Below are 19,084 nucleotides of genomic sequence, written 5' to 3'. Positions count from 1 at the left end.
CTCAAACAAGAAGGGGACAGGAAAGAGAAAGCAAGCACAATGAAAACAAGTTTGCTAGGAATATCTGAACTTAACCAACGGATATTTTTTATATAACATTATTCTTTTCATAGAGTTTTGTTTTTTACTTATATGTTGGCATCATAAATCAAATTTTAAAATTCACAGGAAGACACTTAAACAGCTTGCTGCTGTAAAAAGTAATAGGAAATTATGTAATATATATTAAGAAAAATGAAAGATATTGTGATATATGTCACTGAGAAGCATGGTGCTTGTAAGTAGGGATGCTTTGTAAGTAGGGAATCTTTGTAAGAAGGGATACTTTGTAAGTAGGGATACTTTATGGTGGTTTCTGCAGGGCGTGACTGTAACATTTTCTTTGTTTTTCTGTCTGATATATTTGTACATTAAGTCTAAATTCGTAAACTTGAGATTAAACGTTAAGATATTGTGCATTATTAAGAATGAATCAACAGACCTTCAAAAAATGGCAGCAACCAGTCCCTTAATGTCACACAAACCTGAAAACGTTTTTTTTCCCACTTTCAGATTTTCAAATTTCACCTTCAGGTTATAATAATAATCAAGGTGTTTCACATCTTGTTCTGAAATCCTAAGTAGAACCTGGTATTAACAGTTAATCAAAGTGAAGTTTTGTCCATTTTATATTGGTAATTCTGCATGTGAGCTGTGACCATACTGATTTGATACCAATATATACACCAGTGGAAAGATAACAGTTTAGACTGATTTATAATATGCAAATATGCAAGTCCTATCAAGGTCACTTTGTTAGTTTTCTCAATGAACGACTCAAGTATCAATCATATTGTTTGCAACAAAAATCAACCACAACATGAGTAACAATATCAAGGGCTCCCTTAATTGTCACCTGCTCTCTCCAGCACTTTTGGAATGGCAACCGCAGGTCCTATCCCCATGATCTCAGGAGGGACACCAGCTACAGCAAACCCTCTTAGAACCCCAAGAATAGGCATCCCTCTCTTAATGGCTTCAGATCTTCTCACCACTAATACACCTGCTGCTCCATCACTCACCTGGCTAGAGTTACCTGTTAAGATTAAAAGATGCAGTACTCAAAAAAAGGTGTACATTTTTGTACAGGAAAATCTGTAATAATATCCAACTGGTGTGTTCTTGTTCTCTACATTTTATGTACCTTTTTAATATGATGGGACCAAGGGGCTGAATACAAGTTATTCTAACAATAAACTGTCCTTATGTTAAATATACAATCAACACAATTGTTATAGAAAAAGCAGAAACATCACATAAAATGTACATTTGAAATCAGCAGATATACAAATCTGAGGAAAAAAAAAAAAAAGAAAAAACGTTTCTAAAAACTCTAGAATTCTGAACATTTTGTGTGCAAATTTACAATAAAAAAACTCATTAAAAATATATGTGATATCGCATTAAAAGTCAGCTGTTCATAGTAGTAATATGAAAAGATTTAAGAAAATCTGAAAATTATGACAGAAATATCATCATTGACACTACACACACACGTATTAAATGAAACAAAATTATCATTGACACTGCACACACACATGTATTACATGACACAAAAATATCATTGACACTACACACACATGTATTACATGACACAAAAATATCACTGACACTACACACACTTGTATTACATGACACAAAAATATCACTGACACATAAATATCATTACTGACACTACATACAAATGTATTACATGACACAAAAATATCATTATTGACACTACACTCACATGTATTACATCTATTACCCAAAATTTTGCTTCTGTCAGCAAGCAGAATTATTCAGCTGATACCATAAAAATCCAATCATTCAATGCAGATTTTGTTTTCTCTTCAAAATCTTGCCTTGACGCAATTATATCTGCATTAGACACCGCCATACCGAATTAATTTTCTTCCCTTTACTCCTAGTAAGGTAATTTATTAATTAACTGTCACATTCACTCCATTCATTCTGCTGCACATTGTACTGTAATTAAGTTGCTTACCTGTACTAGCCTTGTTAAAGAAATAAATAATGCTTACAAACCTTGACAGTCTTATTTTTGTTGTTGAAACTAATAAATTTGTTTGAGTTCATATCAATATGTAGTATTTAGTTCTGTGCGAAGAATGGAAATACAAATAATGACTGGTAACTTGTTGTTATAAAGTTCAACACTGCACTGATCAATGTGATGATTACTCTACATGTACTGTAAATGTTGAGTATTCCATAACTGTTGAAGAAATAAGTTTTTTCTTCATTTGTTCTTGGTTGAATTGAAATAAAATATTTGGAATTCAAGCAGTGTTAATGTCTTCATTAGAGGCACATTTAGGGGACACACTTTCTTGTGACTACGTTTAGTCTGTTATGGAAACAATGACACATCGTGAAATTAAATAATAAATTAATGTATAAAGTCGTAAAACATTTTTGTATTCTTTAGAAAATAAACTTGGTTCTTATTTGCATTTCCCATATTAAATCATATTATTTGATATATATATATGTTTGTGATTATACAGTGATTAAGTCTTCATTGATTCAGTTTGGTGTTTTCAAAGTAATCAGTGCTGGCTAATCTTTGATAGTTAAAACAAAGTTACAATGCCTCTGTCTAGGGAAATCTGCAATTTATTTACTTTTCTTAGAAAAATAAGCTCAAAAGTAACAGAAAAGAGCAAAAATCAAGTTTTGTAAAATTTAAGAATTTATTTCCCTAGAAAGTGAAAATGTAAAACAAAATAATTTATGATATTGTGAATGAAATCCCAAACAATCCTAGATTTACTAACACAAGTCCTAAAGAATAAAGTTCTGAATAAACTTTAGTGGTATTCCAAAATAAATCCATTGCTGAAAGTGTTGATGTGCCTGTTATGGCCTGAAAAGTAATGATGTGGAAACAGTCTTTTGTTGTATCACAATAATAATATCCAAGAATACATCCTTGTTTGAATTTCACTGTAAATCAAAGTCTCTGTTTCAAAGAATGTTATTTCAGATGAGTACTTTGTATTTCCAGTGAATGAATAATTTGAATAAATAAATTCCAGCCAAATGAAATACTGGACACAACAATAACACTAATTTCTGCTTTAGATGTTATTGCAGGAATAATTTTTTTCCCCATTAAACAAAATTTTACATTTCTTTATTCTTTACCTGACCTTGGTCACAATTAGCATCTTCTAAAAAAAAAACTTTTACCTAATGGAAAATGTAATTCTAGAAGGTTCCAAATGTTTACCAGATAAAATCTTAGGTCTAATTAGAAGGTCTGTTGCAACAATTATAATAAAGAACATGGCAAACACAAAGTCCTTGACTCAATGAAGATAAAAATCCTAATATTTATCCATCAGTCAGAAAAATGTAAACAATGTTATTTACAAAACTCTCATGTATTTTGGACAAAGTCAGCTATATATTTTTATATTACTCAGAACAGATAATAAAATAAAAAAAACAAAAGCACCAAACAAAACTAACAAACAAACAATGCAAATTGAATATACATAACACAATAGACTGAGCAATATTTAATTGAGAGTGCCGTGTTCTTAACGGTGGACATTGCTTTGTTAACTCAGAGAGGTCTATAAAATATTAGGCACCAAATAAATCTTTGATAGGCTATACATACTGGAAGACACTATGCTATGTCTAAGTACTGGTAAATTTGCAATTTATTTACTTTTACTTGGTTCTTTGTTTTCTTTCTCATTTTAAAGCAAAGCATCTGATACTTCATTTTTTACAATAAAGTGAGTAATGTTTAATTAATGCAACATGGTGTTTTTGAAGATAAAAATTTTTGCTGGCTAAAGCTATGATGTGTCAAAGATCATTACAAGGCATTCTCTTGGTAAATTCAAGCCAGGACACAGAGATGCATTTTAGAGATGTTATGATAAGCTAAACAAGTATAAAAATTGGACCTGAACTTTCAGATATGAGGACAAAGATATACCCTACTTTCAATATTTTGCCACTTTTTCATTCACTATTCCAAAATGACAGAATGTTGTTACACTATGAAAACTGACCGAATTTATCAAGATTTTAATATGCACAGGCACGTTATATGGCAGAACTTCATTTCTTCCCACATTCTCAGTTGTTGTTGTAGGGTTTAACGCCATTTTTCAGCACACGATAGGCTATACATGGCGGCCAGTATTAATGGTAGAGGAAGAGCTCAGGGATAAGAGAACCACTGACCCATGAGAAGCTACTGGCAAGCTTTCTCACATACCCACATTAGCCGAATCCAAGACTCGAACCCACACAGACAGAGGTGAGATGGCAGTGATCCGTAATGGAGAGCTCTTTAGACCACTTGGCCACCCATCCCCACATTTTCAGCAGAAAATAAGGGTGTGTTGTACAGCAGTGCGCATTATACATAAAAATACAGTATTTGAGGATTTACGGAGCCCAACAATGAATTGGATCTCAGTATCAACTGAGATTACTTCGTCCAGTTTGGCTGGCTTCAACCCCAGTCAATTTGGGAAACAGACACTCCCTTTATTAATCCTGTGGACAGCCTGATAATCCCACCAGGAACTATCTTGTATCAACACTATGATACACACAGCTGATGCCAAAGCAATAAGAAACTTGACAGTTTCATGCTTTGTGATTCAAACTTGAACTATTTTTATTGTCACAAAACAGAATTCATATTTTATTATTCAATAAATAATTTGAGAGATTTGTTTAACCAGGTTTTTATCCTCATTTCAATATGAAACTCATTTCTGTTCTTGTGTTTGTGTTTCTGTTCTTGTGTTTGTTACCACTAATGAAAGTCAAATCTTGAGTGATTAAACAATAATGTCATTCAAACTGAATTCACTGGCTGCAAAACCTTACTTTGTGATATTACTGACAAAAATAAACATGTGGTGTTTATGTCACATGGCCTAAAAAGTGGCTGCACTGGTGGCTAGGGGTATATAAACATTATATCAACAAGTGGTGATCTGTTGAACCATTGTATCAACAAGAATTTTTTACTCTGATGAGTTACAAATATAACAAAACCACTCATGGACTGCTTGTGTTTACACGATGGGAAGGAATGTGTTCAAGTTAATTCAGGCACTTATTTCTGACCTTGAAAAAGTTATTCAAATTTTTGTGATCTATAACTGAAAGAAATTTATTGCAAATGTAGCTGTCTAGCAACAGAGCAAACTTTCTTCTAAAGAAAATTACATTTTGTTCTCAATTACAGTACCTGCAGTGGTTGAGCCTCCCTCTTCAAATGCTGGTCGTAGCTTTCCTAGAATTTCCATTGTGGTTTCTGCTCTAACACCTTCATCCTTAGTTACCTGCAATCAGGAAGAAATTAACCAGTTTTCATTAACCATTGTCTCGTACCTGCACTTGACCACTGCTATAGTGTTCTTTACTGTTACAGTAAAACAACCATTATCTGGATTCACGAGAAGACTTGGACCTAGTCCAGATTAAAGTTTATCTAGATCAATGATTATCCACATCAACGATCCTATTAAAAACAAGAAGCAGGTTCTGAAGTCAGTCCATTATCTCATACGAGTGAAAGTAAATCATTTAGTAACTTGTTTCTCCAATAATACTTACATGAACACATTACATTAGGATAACTTTCTCTGCTACCTCCTACCTCCAAATCCATCCATCCCTGAATTAAGAAAAAACGCATCTTTGTGTGTGTGTGTGTATATATACACACACACACACACACACACACACATACATACATATACAGTAGTCCCCCTCTTGAACAGCCCCAATGACCAGCGGCCACCTGCTCCTTGCGGCCAGAATCCGTTGGCACCGACGAGTTTGTGTTCAAAAGTACCCCTCATGAAAGGCCAGCATATTAGTGCAATAATATAAAACTTACCCCTCACAAGCAGCCACATTTTATTTTGAGATGTATCCAGAACCAGTATTTTATTCATAACGTGTGTTAAGTAAACAGATTTCTGTTTCCCGATTAAAGTACATGTACCACTAAGGTTAATATTATATCATTTACGCCTCACGAGAAGCCACATTTATTCCATAAAGCCGAGAAAGACTCAAATTTTAATCCATACAAAAGGGTAAGTACATGTAATCCAATTAGCCTTACTGCTTTGTTATCATAATATGTCCGGTTTAGTCACTCTGATAATTGTTAAGATTACAATTATTGAACAGTAGTAACAGCTGAGAAGTGGCAGCATTGATGTACAATACACAAGTCAGCAGGAAAATGGTTTGATAGTCTTTATGGCTTCCCTTAGTAAGATGTTCACTTTGATAACTAGTGGCAATTACTACTGACAATAACTGTCTGCGTGATGTTAAATGGTACATATAGAAGCTGTTTTGGCTTCACTCACTTAGTGCAAAGAAATATATAAAAACAATAGGGTACCAGACTGCGACTAACGAATCACATGACAAGATCACTTCCTTTAAAAACACATGACAATTTGTTTAGATGCATACAAAATTTGTTTTATCAGTATTGTAGTTGGCAAGATGAATAACTTACTGCAAAAAGATCAACATGTCATCGAGGAAAAGAAAAATTATCAATTTAGGAGAGAAAGTTAAAGTATATCAACTGATTGAGAGGTTCGGGGGGGTGGGGGGTCGAGGACTCAGATAAACAATATCGTGAAAGATAAGGAAACAATTCTGCATAAGCGGGAAGGTGAAATGGACGGAGAAAGGAAGATTGTTTGAGCCAGGAGATGTTTGTATTGAATGACATGAAAAAAGCAACAATTATGTCATTTGAATTTGAATACAACGACTTTAATGCAAGTAACGGATGGTTGCACAAATTTCAAGTGCGACACAATATTAAGTGTTCTGTCCTTAGTGGAGAATCAGCTGATGTTAATAATGAAGATATCAAAGATTGGAACAAAAGACTAAATGAAATATGTAGGGGGTATGACAGCAAGAATATTTTTAATTGTGATGAGACTGGTTTGTTTTTTAGACTGTTATCAACAGAGTGACAGATGATGTGATCTGTAACATAATTATAAAGACAGTTTTAAAACTATATCAATGGTTATTCATAACATTCTTTTGAAAATGATGAAACAGTTTGTTTTTCATTTATTTCACAATATGCATGTGATATTTTAATGAAAATATTAAATGTTTTAAAATTAAATGTACTTGTGACTTTCTTCATATGTATTTACTATTCACATTTGTCATCCCCCTCTAGAAAGACAGCCCTCATTATAAGTCCACTTTCCTGCTGCAGTAGGGGTGGCCTTAAAAGAGGGGGACTACTGTATATACATACACCCCACACACAAAGGGAAGTAACTCTTATAGGTTAACTCCTCCTTTCTACCTACTAGTTAGCAATCATTATGTAATGCTTTCTGGACCTGACAGGCAGAAAAACAGCTGGTCTGGCATGCTTCAAATAGTTTTTTTTAAAAGCATGTACAGGTTCCTGGAGCTCTGCCTCTTGACATATCAATTAAGGAGAGGTGACAAATAGTTAATGGCTGATTGCTTATTAACGGCAAATTATTTTACATAACCATAAGATTGGGTTGCTGGGTTGTGTCATTAGGACAACTCATCCTTGGATACGGAACTGCATGCAATTCAGGTCCACTGAAAGGGCATGTAGCTCACTGACTCTGCATGATGAGGCCAGTGCTATCAGAAAGCATGTCTTATAATGATGACTGATGGATGCTGATGACAGGAGCTCAGACTTGGATAATAAGCAACATCAACACCCAGTAGAGATGCCATTTTGGGAATAATGTGATTGTGCATGGTCTGGATAACTCAAAACTGGACAGCAAGTCAGAAAGGTCCTTGTTGTGTCCAATATTGCCTTGTCCATGATGCCAGAAGGTGTTCTAGATCACCGACTGGTATCACTTATGGTGATGGGGGCCAACTGCTTGTCTTCAAAGAGAAAGAGAAAGAAGTCACCCTAGTGATAATAGGAGGCATTGAGTGGTTTGACATTGAATAGGCCAAGGTGATGAAGAAACTCCCTAGTCAAGATAAATGTTTTGTTTTAAATCGTTTCTAAAATACGACCAATATTTTTTGATGAATTAGGGAGGATGATGTACAAGATTGAGCTGTGTGAAAACCTCAATACAGAAATGGATAACATGTTGAGGAGGTGAGCTATTACGTTGTGATATTTATTTTCTGCCATAGACTGAGGGCAAGAAGGCTGCTCATATCCTGGACCAAAACCAAACTTACCAAGGATATTGTTCAGGAATATTGCTGTCAATCTGGAGATAGTTGTCCTGGACCTTGGGATTATACAGTCTAAAGTTTCTATGGAGACCCAAAGGAATAGGAAGAGCTCAGAATTGATATACTTTGCCCTGATATGTGAATTAAAGCAAAGTAAAGATATTTATGTGATGCCATATGAATTGGAATGTGAAAATATGCATCAGACAGGTCTAGACTGATCATGTAATTGTTGTGTAGCACTGAAAGATCGATGGACTTGCTGTCTTCATCTTGCATTTTGGACCAAAAATGAATTGGATGAGCTTGCTGGGGTCTCAATTTATTCTGCAGTTTGACTTCATCACCAGAAACTTTAAGTGTACAGCTTTTATACAATCTCCACTGCCCACTTTATCATCAGAGTGCATCATTTTGTCCATAAATAATGTTGGTATATTATAATGCCAGATCAGTGCAGCTGGTTCAGATGGTTTTTCTTGGCCCTATGAAGTTGGCAATGAAGAGGCACAGTGATGTTTGGTCCCACTGAGCTGTATGTTCAGCATAAGATACCACAAATGTCAGATTATGTGGATGGCTAGGTTGACTGGCTCACCTGTCCAAAATAACCAACTCATGACCATTGTATTCGTATATTGCATATTCAAATGGCTGGACCAGTTGGTGGACAGTCAGACTGGCACATCTCCAATGATAAATGCCATGATGGTTGTACGGTATGGCAATTCATCCATCTGTATAAGTCAATTAGACCCTGTGTGGTCCATCGAGTCAATTGGTTGTGAGTTAGAATGCTAACTACTGAGCCACTGTGGATCCCTTTGTATGTGTTGTTAAAGGCTTATCCCCAATAGGATTATGAAAATTTTTTTCCTGTTCCATTGTTGACAATCATAACAATAAAGCCTTACTGATTAGAGAGAGCATGTATGACTCCAACTCTTTATTGGAAACCCATCTCATTCCAACTGCATTAATATCTGGTGCTATTTTCTGTATCTTCATGTTGGGGTGTGGGGGGTGGAGGAGTCGGCTAAACACCACCAATTTGACTTTGGAGTGATGCTGACATGGTGTGTTAACTTAGCTCTTCATGCTGATAAGAAATATATAATGATCTCTTTTTGTGGCCCTTGAGTTGTTTCTTAAGAACATGACAATGTATTCTTTGTTCATGCATCATACACCTAAAAAGTGTGTGATGAAGAGCATTTGGAACGGAGCAGACATGTTTCATGAACGTCCTTCACAACTCTGAGTTGCCTGCATTTAGTGTTGTCATCTATGAAATGAAGAAAAGAATAAACAAAAATGTGCACAAAAAAAGAATTATATGGAATAAATGCCTAGAAACAGCAGTGGGACTTATAGAACTGCCAAGGGAAGACGTCTTTGTGAGAAAAAGAGTTAGCCGACACTTGGGTCTTGTAATTATCAATAAAAGCAGTGCAGAATGTCAGTAACTCTGCCAGACTGTGGAAGTAATTTGAAAGTAGAGTCTTGCATTTTAGTCAATATTCAACTGATGCTGGAACCAGGCAGCTGTTGTACAGAGGAGGAAAGACCTCTGGTGGTAGTAGGCAGAAAACTTACTCAGTTGAAGCCAGTACATTAAGTAATATCTAATACTGATGAGGAGACTTGTGGGCAAGTGTCATTGTCTTTGGACAAAGATGATGAAGCCTACATCTACAGTGCATATCTTATGTAAAGCCAAGCTTATACTCTTTAACCCATATTACACCCAACAATCATACACCAAAATAAAGGGAATTAAAGGTTCTTGGAACAATACCTAAGATATACAATGTCTTTTTTAAATAGCCGGTATAACCAGCGAAGAAACCTGGAGAAAGTCTTTTTCTTTAAAATTCTAACCCCATGCAAAATACGAAACTGTAGAGTGCCACCTTAAAGCAAATATAAAAATGTTTGCAATTATTTTTTTTATTTTCATATAATTATGTATAATGATCTGAATAAAATGGTACATTCATATTGATGTTAAGCATGAAAATAAGCTAATTATGCTCATTTTGCTCTTGCTTACATAATAACAGTATAACTTTATAATGAATAAAATTAGAAGAGGAAAATCTTCATGCCAAACTATATCTAGGCTAAACAGGGCTAGTAAACCTTCAATTAACATGTCAAATTTTTGTATAAAATAAAGAACAAAAATTGTATTCTGGGATGGATTTCAATCGCATCCCACCAGCTAAAAAACTGGAATCATTGCCCCTACACCGATGTACTCACTGTAACAGCTCTCTCATTCCCATCTTTATCCACGACATTGACTGCAACAGGAATGATCTCTGCATTAAACAGGCCTTGTTCTTGAGCTCTGGCTGCCCTACAATTTAAAATATTCTTTTTAGTACCATATTGAACCAAAATATTTCAAAATTTTGTGAACAAATTTTTTTAAAATAAAAATTATGACAACAGAAATGAATGAGCAGCAATCTTTTGCTACCATAAAAATAAAAATCTGCAACAGAAGTTCAGTGAATAAAAATGAGAGCCAATTATAGAGTCTAATTCAAGATTAAATAATGTTTTAAGGCTTATAAAAATTATTTCAAAAACTTTACTTGCAGGTTTCAGCACCCTAAAACGTACAAAAAGGTGAGTCATGCAAAAGTTCTGTGAGGTACATGGTTAATAACTGACACTTCTGTGCAGAAATTATTTTCCATTTTTCTGCCAGTGTGACCTTGACCTTTAATCTTCTGATCCAAAATGCAATATTAGGTCTCTATTCTACTCCAAGTGCAAGCCATCCACAAGGTTCAGTCCAAGCATGTGATGTAAAAATAAAGTTATTGTGCATAGCCTATTTATATTCATTTAGTCAGTGACCTTTGACCTTTATACCCTACAATCAATAGGCTTTTTCCTTTCCCAAGTGCAAGCCAGTCTGTGATGCTGGGCAAACATTATTATGCAGAAAGCATTTTTCTTGTCATTGCGGTCTTGATTTTGTTTGCCCCAAACTCAATAGGCTTCTTTCCTACTCCATGTGCAATCAATCCAATAAGTACAGTAAAGTAGAAGGTGTGAAACAAAAGGTAATGTGCAGGTAAAAACCGGGTCACAGATGAACTGACAGATATCTTAACAATATATGCTCCACCCTTCTGGCAGGTATATAACAAATCAAAGAATGGTTGAATAGATATAATGTCATTATTTGTCCTTACTACCATTTATTTTACACTGATAACTTCCTTTGTATTATCTACAATGGTTAATTAAAGTATCAAGGACTTTTCAAGGACCTTTAAGGTTCTGCTCTACAGTATCATAATTTGCATAGAGTTTCATATTTAAAGATAAAGAATTTCCTAGATTTTCCTTACTGGTAATCCTAGCAATTTAAAAAAAAAAACTTAGTTAACGTTAGGCATTATTAAAAGAACTGTCAAGTCCCTTTATTTTGGCGTATGACTGAAGTGTGTAATTTGATTTGCAGAGTATACAGCTTGGCCTTACTTCAGATGTGCACCTATCAAAAGAATGCTAGCTCCACTTCATCATTTTCATTTTCTTGACTTCAAATGTAAATTGGGAAAAATGAGCCAATAATTATTTTTATTTTCTTTATATTTATAAACCATTTATTGCACTTTCAGAAGCTGATAATACCCACACTGGCAAAATTCAATTTCCACTAGTCTAAAAACCTTCTAAAGATGGTGTACTTTAGAATAGTTAATTTTGCATAATTACCACATTAAAATAATTTCAGTCAAAATACATGAAAGTAGAATTGAAGTATACCAACATTCTCTCCCCTGTGCATGTTGCAAATAAAAACAACTTCACCATATGACTGTCTCTCTTTCAAAAGTATGTAATAACTGTACAGTGGGATATAGAAGCTCAAATTCAAATACTTTTTGAAGTAATAAATGGAATTTGTAGGGTCTTTAACTTTTTTAGAAAAAAAATCAAGAATTCAGTTACTACACTGTGTCAGAGGTTAATATCAGATCTCATACCTTTTGTGTGACTCTAAAGAAAATCTGTCTTGTTCTTCCCGTGTGATACCGAACTTCTTGGCCACATTTTCTGATGTTATTCTGAAGAAATAAAACAATTTAAGAAATTAATATAAGCACTGATACACACTGTAACTGCTTTTATCTCGCTTTGGCTTGCCCAGACAGTATTTGTTTTTGGGAATCTGTGTCAAGTCTTGGCCTGGCCAGACAGTACTTGTATTGAGAATCTGTGTCTAGAATTGGCCTGGCCAGACAGTACTTGTATTGAGAATCTGTGTCAAGTCTTGGCCTGGCCAGACAGTAGATGTATTGAGGATCTGTATCAAGTCTCGGCCTAGCCTGGTCAGACAGTAGATGCACTGAGAATCTGTGTCAAGTCTTGGCCTGGCCAGACAGTACTTGTATTGAGAATCTGTGTCTAGAATTGGCCTGGCCAGACAGTACTTGTATTGAGAATCTGTGTCAAGTCTTGGCCTGGCCAGACAGTTCTTGTATTGAGAATCTGTGTCAAGTCTTTGCCTGGCCAGACAGCAGATGTAATGAGAATCTGTGTCAAGTCATGGCCTGGCCAGACAGTACTTGTATTGAGAATCTGTGTCAAGTCTTGGCCTGGCCAGACAGTAGATGTATTGAGAATCTGTGTCAAGTCTTGGCCTGGCCAGACGGTAGATGTATTGAGAATCTGTGTCAAGTCTTGGCCTGGCCAGACAGTACTTGTATTGAGAACCTGTGTCAAGTCTTGGCCTGGCCAGACAGTAGATGTATTGAGAATCTGTGTCAAGTCTTGGCCTGGCCAGACAGTACTTGTATTGAGAATCTGTGTCAAGTCTTGGCCTGGCCAGACAGTACTTGTATTGAGAATCTGTGTCAAGTCTTGGCCTGGCCAAACAGTAGATGTAATGAGAATCTGTGTCAAGTCTTGGCCTGGCCAGACAGTACTTGTACAGTGAAGATCAAGATCTGCTGTAGCATGATGATCTGGTCTTGATTTCACTGAATTTTGCAAAAGTTCCCTCAGTTTGAGATTTACATTATCCACCTTTTGATATTTCTGGTGGCATTGGCAGAAAAAGCAGAAAAGACACAATTTTTTGGTTGAATCTTTATATTATTGAAACATGAGTTGAGAAATTCCTTAAATTTCCTTAAGGATAAAACAAGCCTCCTTCCAGGTGACCTCAAGATATCATGACTCAGTTTTTATCCTTAATAACAGTTAAATGTCTGATCACAAAATTCTTTGTTGCCAATAAAGCAATAAAAAGATATTCAAAAACCTCAAATTAAGGAAGAAAAGTTAAGATGTTTAGTGAAACTGAGGCCTGGTATAAAGCTTCTGAACTTGAGATTTTGTTTTGACCAATCACAAATGATGTTATTTCTAAAGGTTGTTTCTGATTGGTCAATAGTGGAAACTCAAGTTAGGAATTTTTATGTTCTTCAAACCAGTTACTATTATGTGTATTCCATTATCTGCTCTTAACTGAACATCATGAAGCTGATGTGTCTGAAATTCTGTGATGGCCAATCTGGGTCTATGCTCAGTGTTGTCCCTTTAAAGACGTGGCATGGAGATGTACCCTTCCCTCCCAACAGTATACCATGTTGCTATGATAATGATACTGCCACACTCTGCAAGTTCAACCACAAAATGGTAATTAAATTTCTTAAATGAATTAACATTTCATTGATATCAACTGTTTTCTTTCTATACCATGTGCTTTAAAGATAAACGGAATCAAAGTCTCTGCAAATGTAATTGTTCTACAGCCAAAAGGCAAAGGAATCCAAACACAGTATGTTGCAATAGATGCCCAACCATGAGTAGCTATGTCATTGAAAGTACCCTCTTAGGAAACTGTACCTGTCCTTACTTGATGGCCAATAATAACATTTATGATGTTCCTACAAAAACAAATTCCATATTAAGGGCACATTTCTTGATCCTAGCATGCCTTGTAAGTTGTGGAAGGGAAAGCAACTCTAAAACTTGGCCTAGAACATAATGATTATCTTGGAGCTTTGCCAGAGTGCCTGCCTGATGTCTTGTTATCAATTAACTTGGAGCTTACCAGCATGCCTGATGTCTTGTTATCAATTAACTTGGAGCTTACCAGCATGCCTGATGTCTTGTTATCAATTAACTTGGAGCTTACCAGCATGCCTGATGTCTTGTTATCAATTAACTTGGAGCTTACCAGCATGCCTGATGTCTTGTTATCAATTAACTTGGAGCTTACCAGCATGCCTGATGTCATGTTATCAATTAACTTGGAGCTTACCAGCATGCCTGATGTCTTGTTATCAATTAACTTGGAACTTACCAGCATGTCTGATGTCCTGTTATCAATTAACATGGAGCTTACCAGCATGCCTGATGTCTTGTTATCAATTAACTTGGAGCTTACCAGCATGCCTGATTTCCTCTTATCAACTACATTGTTGCTTACAAGCATGCCTGATGTATTATCAATTAACTTGGAGCTTACCAGCATGCCTGATGTCTTGTCATCAATTAAATTGGAGCTTACCAGCATGCCTGATGTCTTGTCATCAATTAACTTGGAGCTTACTAGCATGCCTGATGTCTTGTTATCAATTAACATGGAGCGTACCAATGAGCCTTTTTGATATCTTGTTATCAATTACAACATCAAGATTATCTGAAAGCTTTACATTGTGCCTGCTTGATGTATTGCAGAGGTAAATAATGACTTCATAGCCCACAGGCTGGTTAAAGTTTATCTGGGAGACCAGGCCATACTAAAAATACAGGACTTACATGGTGCAAACCATGCTTAGTGTCACTTTAAATCCCAAACATTATATATAGATTTTGCTTCATTCATTTTTTTACCAAATCACATTCATCCAGACAACATTTCAGCTAGTTCTTAATAGCTGTTTCATTTATGTTGATTCACATGCCCACGAGTTACTCTTTTTTTAATGATACAAGTTATCTTACAAATTGAAATAATCTTTATGAAAAGGAACACAGTGCAAGGCATTAACCAGCATATATTCACATAAATATTAATGTTCATGAAAGATTGTTAATAATAACGGCTAAAAATACACATCATATCATCATCAATCTATCTTAGTTTTGTGTTTCGGCTGTCAGAACAAAATCAGAATTTTCAACACAGTGGAAAGCTCATTGTTTCAGCGTCTCCGTTGTTTATAATTGGCATAGAAGTCTTTTGTTTAACAACAGCAATACAGGCCAGTTAATCATTAAAACCATGAAACTGGCTTGGGTTAAAAGGGAATTTTGTCTGGTGGCTATACTAGATCTCTGATGTGTAATTGCCTTTTACTCCATAATATTAGCATGATTACCGTAGCTTTGTAAAATGGGGTGTAAGGACACTTACATCAAAAGCAAACTACACCTCAGTTTTTATCGTATTACATTAATTTTTTGAAGCTTTATTTCTGAAACTTCATTACTGTATTCTGGAGATATCATTACAGTCGAGTGCAGTTGTGGCTATGCTTTGAATCCAAGGGATGTACTTCATTCAGTGTAATGTACTTCAATCTGTTGTTTCCTTTTCCTATAAAACTTGTATCTTAGTACATATATATGTGTGTAGACCATAAACTGCTGGTCATGTAGTCTTGATATTTTTTTTATAGTAATACACAAATATCTTGTCATTTTCTACCATAACTGCAAAGTCACGCAGTAAATTATTTATTTATACAATATCTTTATATATTTGTACTATTTTCCTTGGAAACATATTCATGATAAAGGTCTTGGTTTCAGTCATCAAACATTAATAAGCATGCTTTAACAAGGATGTCCTTGTTACAAAACACAGCTTGTACATTATAAAATGAGTTCTGAATCCAACTGATACTTTCTTATCAAATAAAACGTTTTCTTGAAAATCAATACTACATTTAACGTTTCTATTTTTATTGGCATGTACAAAGAAAAATTATGTGTGATCACATGTTATTACAATATCTCATTTACATATTTTCCTTTCCCTACAGATAGCTTCATTTTCTTACCAACAGTCTCACTAATCTGATCTTATCTGTGGGAATCTGCAAAGCTGTGAGGTTCTTCTTACAAAGGATATAAGAATTAAAACATAAATGAATCATAGGTGCTAACTGACAATGGTCTATAGCAGGGTCCTTGTACAAAAGGATCACAATCATCAGGTAACTGAACAATAAAGATTAAAATTGCCTATGTAATCTCTATCTTTTTATCTCTTGGAAAGTCAACAATAAATACCTCCTTATGATCTAACATGCTGATACACATTGTTTTACCCATCCCTCTCTCACACTCACTGAAAAAAAGTATTTTCAAGCTCTCTACTTTTATTGTAGTTTGATGTCAGAATAAAAGTGACACATAATTTTAACATGTTCAAGCACTATAGGTAAGCAACAATATGAGCCAGTGTGACTCCAACCATCTTAATCACATTGCCATCAGTTAAAAACTAAAAAGCTCTGAATGAACATGAACACAGACACCAGCACGATGGTATCTTTCATCCAGCTCTGAATGAACATGAACACAGACACCAACACAATGGTATTATTTCATCCAGCTCTGAAAAAACATGAACACAGACACCAACACAATGGTATTATTTCATCCAGCTCTGAATGAACATGAACACAGACACCAACACAATGGTATTATTTCATCCAGCTCTGAATGAACATGAACACAGACACCAACACAATGGTATTATTTCATCCAGCTCTGAATGAACATGAACACAGACAACAGCACGATGGTATTATTTCATCCAGCTCTGAATGAACATGAACACAGACACCAACATGATGGTATCTTTCATCCAGCTCTGAATGAACATGAACACAGACACCAATACAATGGTATTATTTCATCCAGCTCTGAAAAAACATGAACACAGACACCAACACAATGGTATTATTTCATCCAGCTCTGAATGAACATGATTTACAGACATCAATACAGTGGTATTATTTCATCCAGCTCTGAATGAACATGAACACAGACACCAACACAATGGTATTGTTTCATCCAGCTCTGAAAAAACATGAACACAGACACCAACACAATGGTATTATTTCATCCAGTTCTAAATGAACATGATTTACAGACATCAATACAGTGGTATTATTTCATCCAGCTCTGAATGAACATGAACACAGACACCAACACAATGGTATTGTTTCATCCAGCTCTAAAAAAACATGAACACAGACACCAACACAATGGTATTATTTCATCCAGCTCTAAATGAACATGATTTACAGACATCAATACAGTGGTATTATTTCATCCAGCTATGAATGAACATGAACACAAACACCAACGCAATGGTATTATTTCATCCAGCTCTGAATGAACATGAACACAGACACCAACATGATGGTATTATTTCATCCAGCTCTAAATGAACACGAACACAGACACCAACACAATGGTATTATTTCATCCAGCTCTGAAAAAACATGAACACAGACACCAACACAATGGTATTATTTCATCCAGCTCTGAATGAACATGATTTACAGACACCAATACAGTGGTATTATTTCATCCAGCTCTGAATGAACATGAACACAGACACCAACACAATGGTATTGTTTCATCCAGCTCTGAAAAAACACGAACACAGACACCAACACAATGGTATTATTTCATCCAGCTCTGAATGAACATGATTTACAGACACCAATACAGTGGTATTATTTCATCCAGCTCTGAATGAACATGAACACAAACACCAACACAATGGTATTATTTCATCCAGCTCTGAATGAACATGATTTACAGACACCAATACAGTGTTATTATTTCATCCAGCTCTGAATGAACATGAACACAGACACCAACACAATGGTATTGTTTCATCCAGCTCTGAATGAACATGATTTACAGACACCAACACAATGGTATTATTTCATCCAGCTCTGAATGAACATGAACACAGACACCAACACAATGGTATTATTTCATCCAGCTCTGAATGAACATTAACACAGACACCAACATGATGGTATTATTTCATCCAGCTCTGAATGAACTTGATTTACAGGCACAAACACAATGGTATTATTTCATCCATCTCTCTCTCTCCCAGACACCAATAACAACAAATATTTTTCTGAGCATTTTTATTTATTGTAATCATGGTAGATATATGAGTTGAGAGCAAAAGGAGACCAAAAGTGTTTATTTATAACTGACAATGTTAGGTCAGCAAGTATCCTATGTCATGTGGACAATAAGTCCAATTCCTTTGTATTCTGGACATGGTCAGTACTTCAATACATTTTTTCGAGATATAACATTTGTACTCTGAAACAAATAACTACTATTTGTGTATAAAAATTTACAAGAATTAAGGTGCACAAACACACACATACACACATACATATATATGGTACATACCCCATTGGAATGAGGCAATTCTTTGCATTGTCAACCTCAAAAATTCTGGGATTAAGCTCTGAAAACTGTTTTCTGTCTGCTATGGCATTTTTTGACATCATCTCGACCCTACCAAAAGATGAACAGAAGAAACAAAAATCAAACAAATTCAAGGGAATGACATGATGGTTATACAGTAAATGAAATGAGCATGGTGGGGGTGAGTTCCTGTACAAGAGAGAGAGAGAGAGAGAGAGAGAGAGAGAGAGAGATACACACACACACACACACAATCTGACAACCAGGGGCCATAACTCTGTTAAAAGATGATATAGCATGCTGCAAATCTAACTCAGCAACAATGACAATCAAACTCATCAATATCATG

General features: G+C 35.3%; 1 protein-coding gene across 2 annotated transcripts in view; it reads right to left on the bottom strand.

Moving 5' to 3' along the window:
* The window catches only part of LOC149776416 (3-ketoacyl-CoA thiolase B, peroxisomal-like), a 40,616-nt gene that overhangs the window by 7,432 nt on the left and 14,100 nt on the right, over nucleotides 1–19,084 (bottom strand). For both annotated transcript variants that reach the window (XM_089940826.1, XM_089940827.1), the window contains exons 6-10: nucleotides 18,718–18,825; nucleotides 12,288–12,368; nucleotides 10,540–10,636; nucleotides 5,273–5,366; nucleotides 896–1,075 (exon numbers count right to left, since the gene is read on the bottom strand). In XM_089940826.1, coding sequence (XP_089796952.1) covers nucleotides 896–1,075; nucleotides 5,273–5,366; nucleotides 10,540–10,636; nucleotides 12,288–12,368; nucleotides 18,718–18,825 — 560 coding nt within the window. The remainder of the gene's footprint in view (nucleotides 1–895; nucleotides 1,076–5,272; nucleotides 5,367–10,539; nucleotides 10,637–12,287; nucleotides 12,369–18,717; nucleotides 18,826–19,084) is intronic.

The sequence above is a fragment of the Sinohyriopsis cumingii genome, chromosome 18 (assembly GCF_028554795.1).
Source record: "Sinohyriopsis cumingii isolate HCF-2022 chromosome 18, ASM2855479v2, whole genome shotgun sequence".
In the NCBI taxonomy this organism is placed as follows: Eukaryota; Metazoa; Mollusca; class Bivalvia; order Unionida; family Unionidae; genus Sinohyriopsis; species Sinohyriopsis cumingii.
Note: the sequence above shows the minus strand (reverse complement) of the source record. Positions and strands in the feature narration are given on the sequence as shown.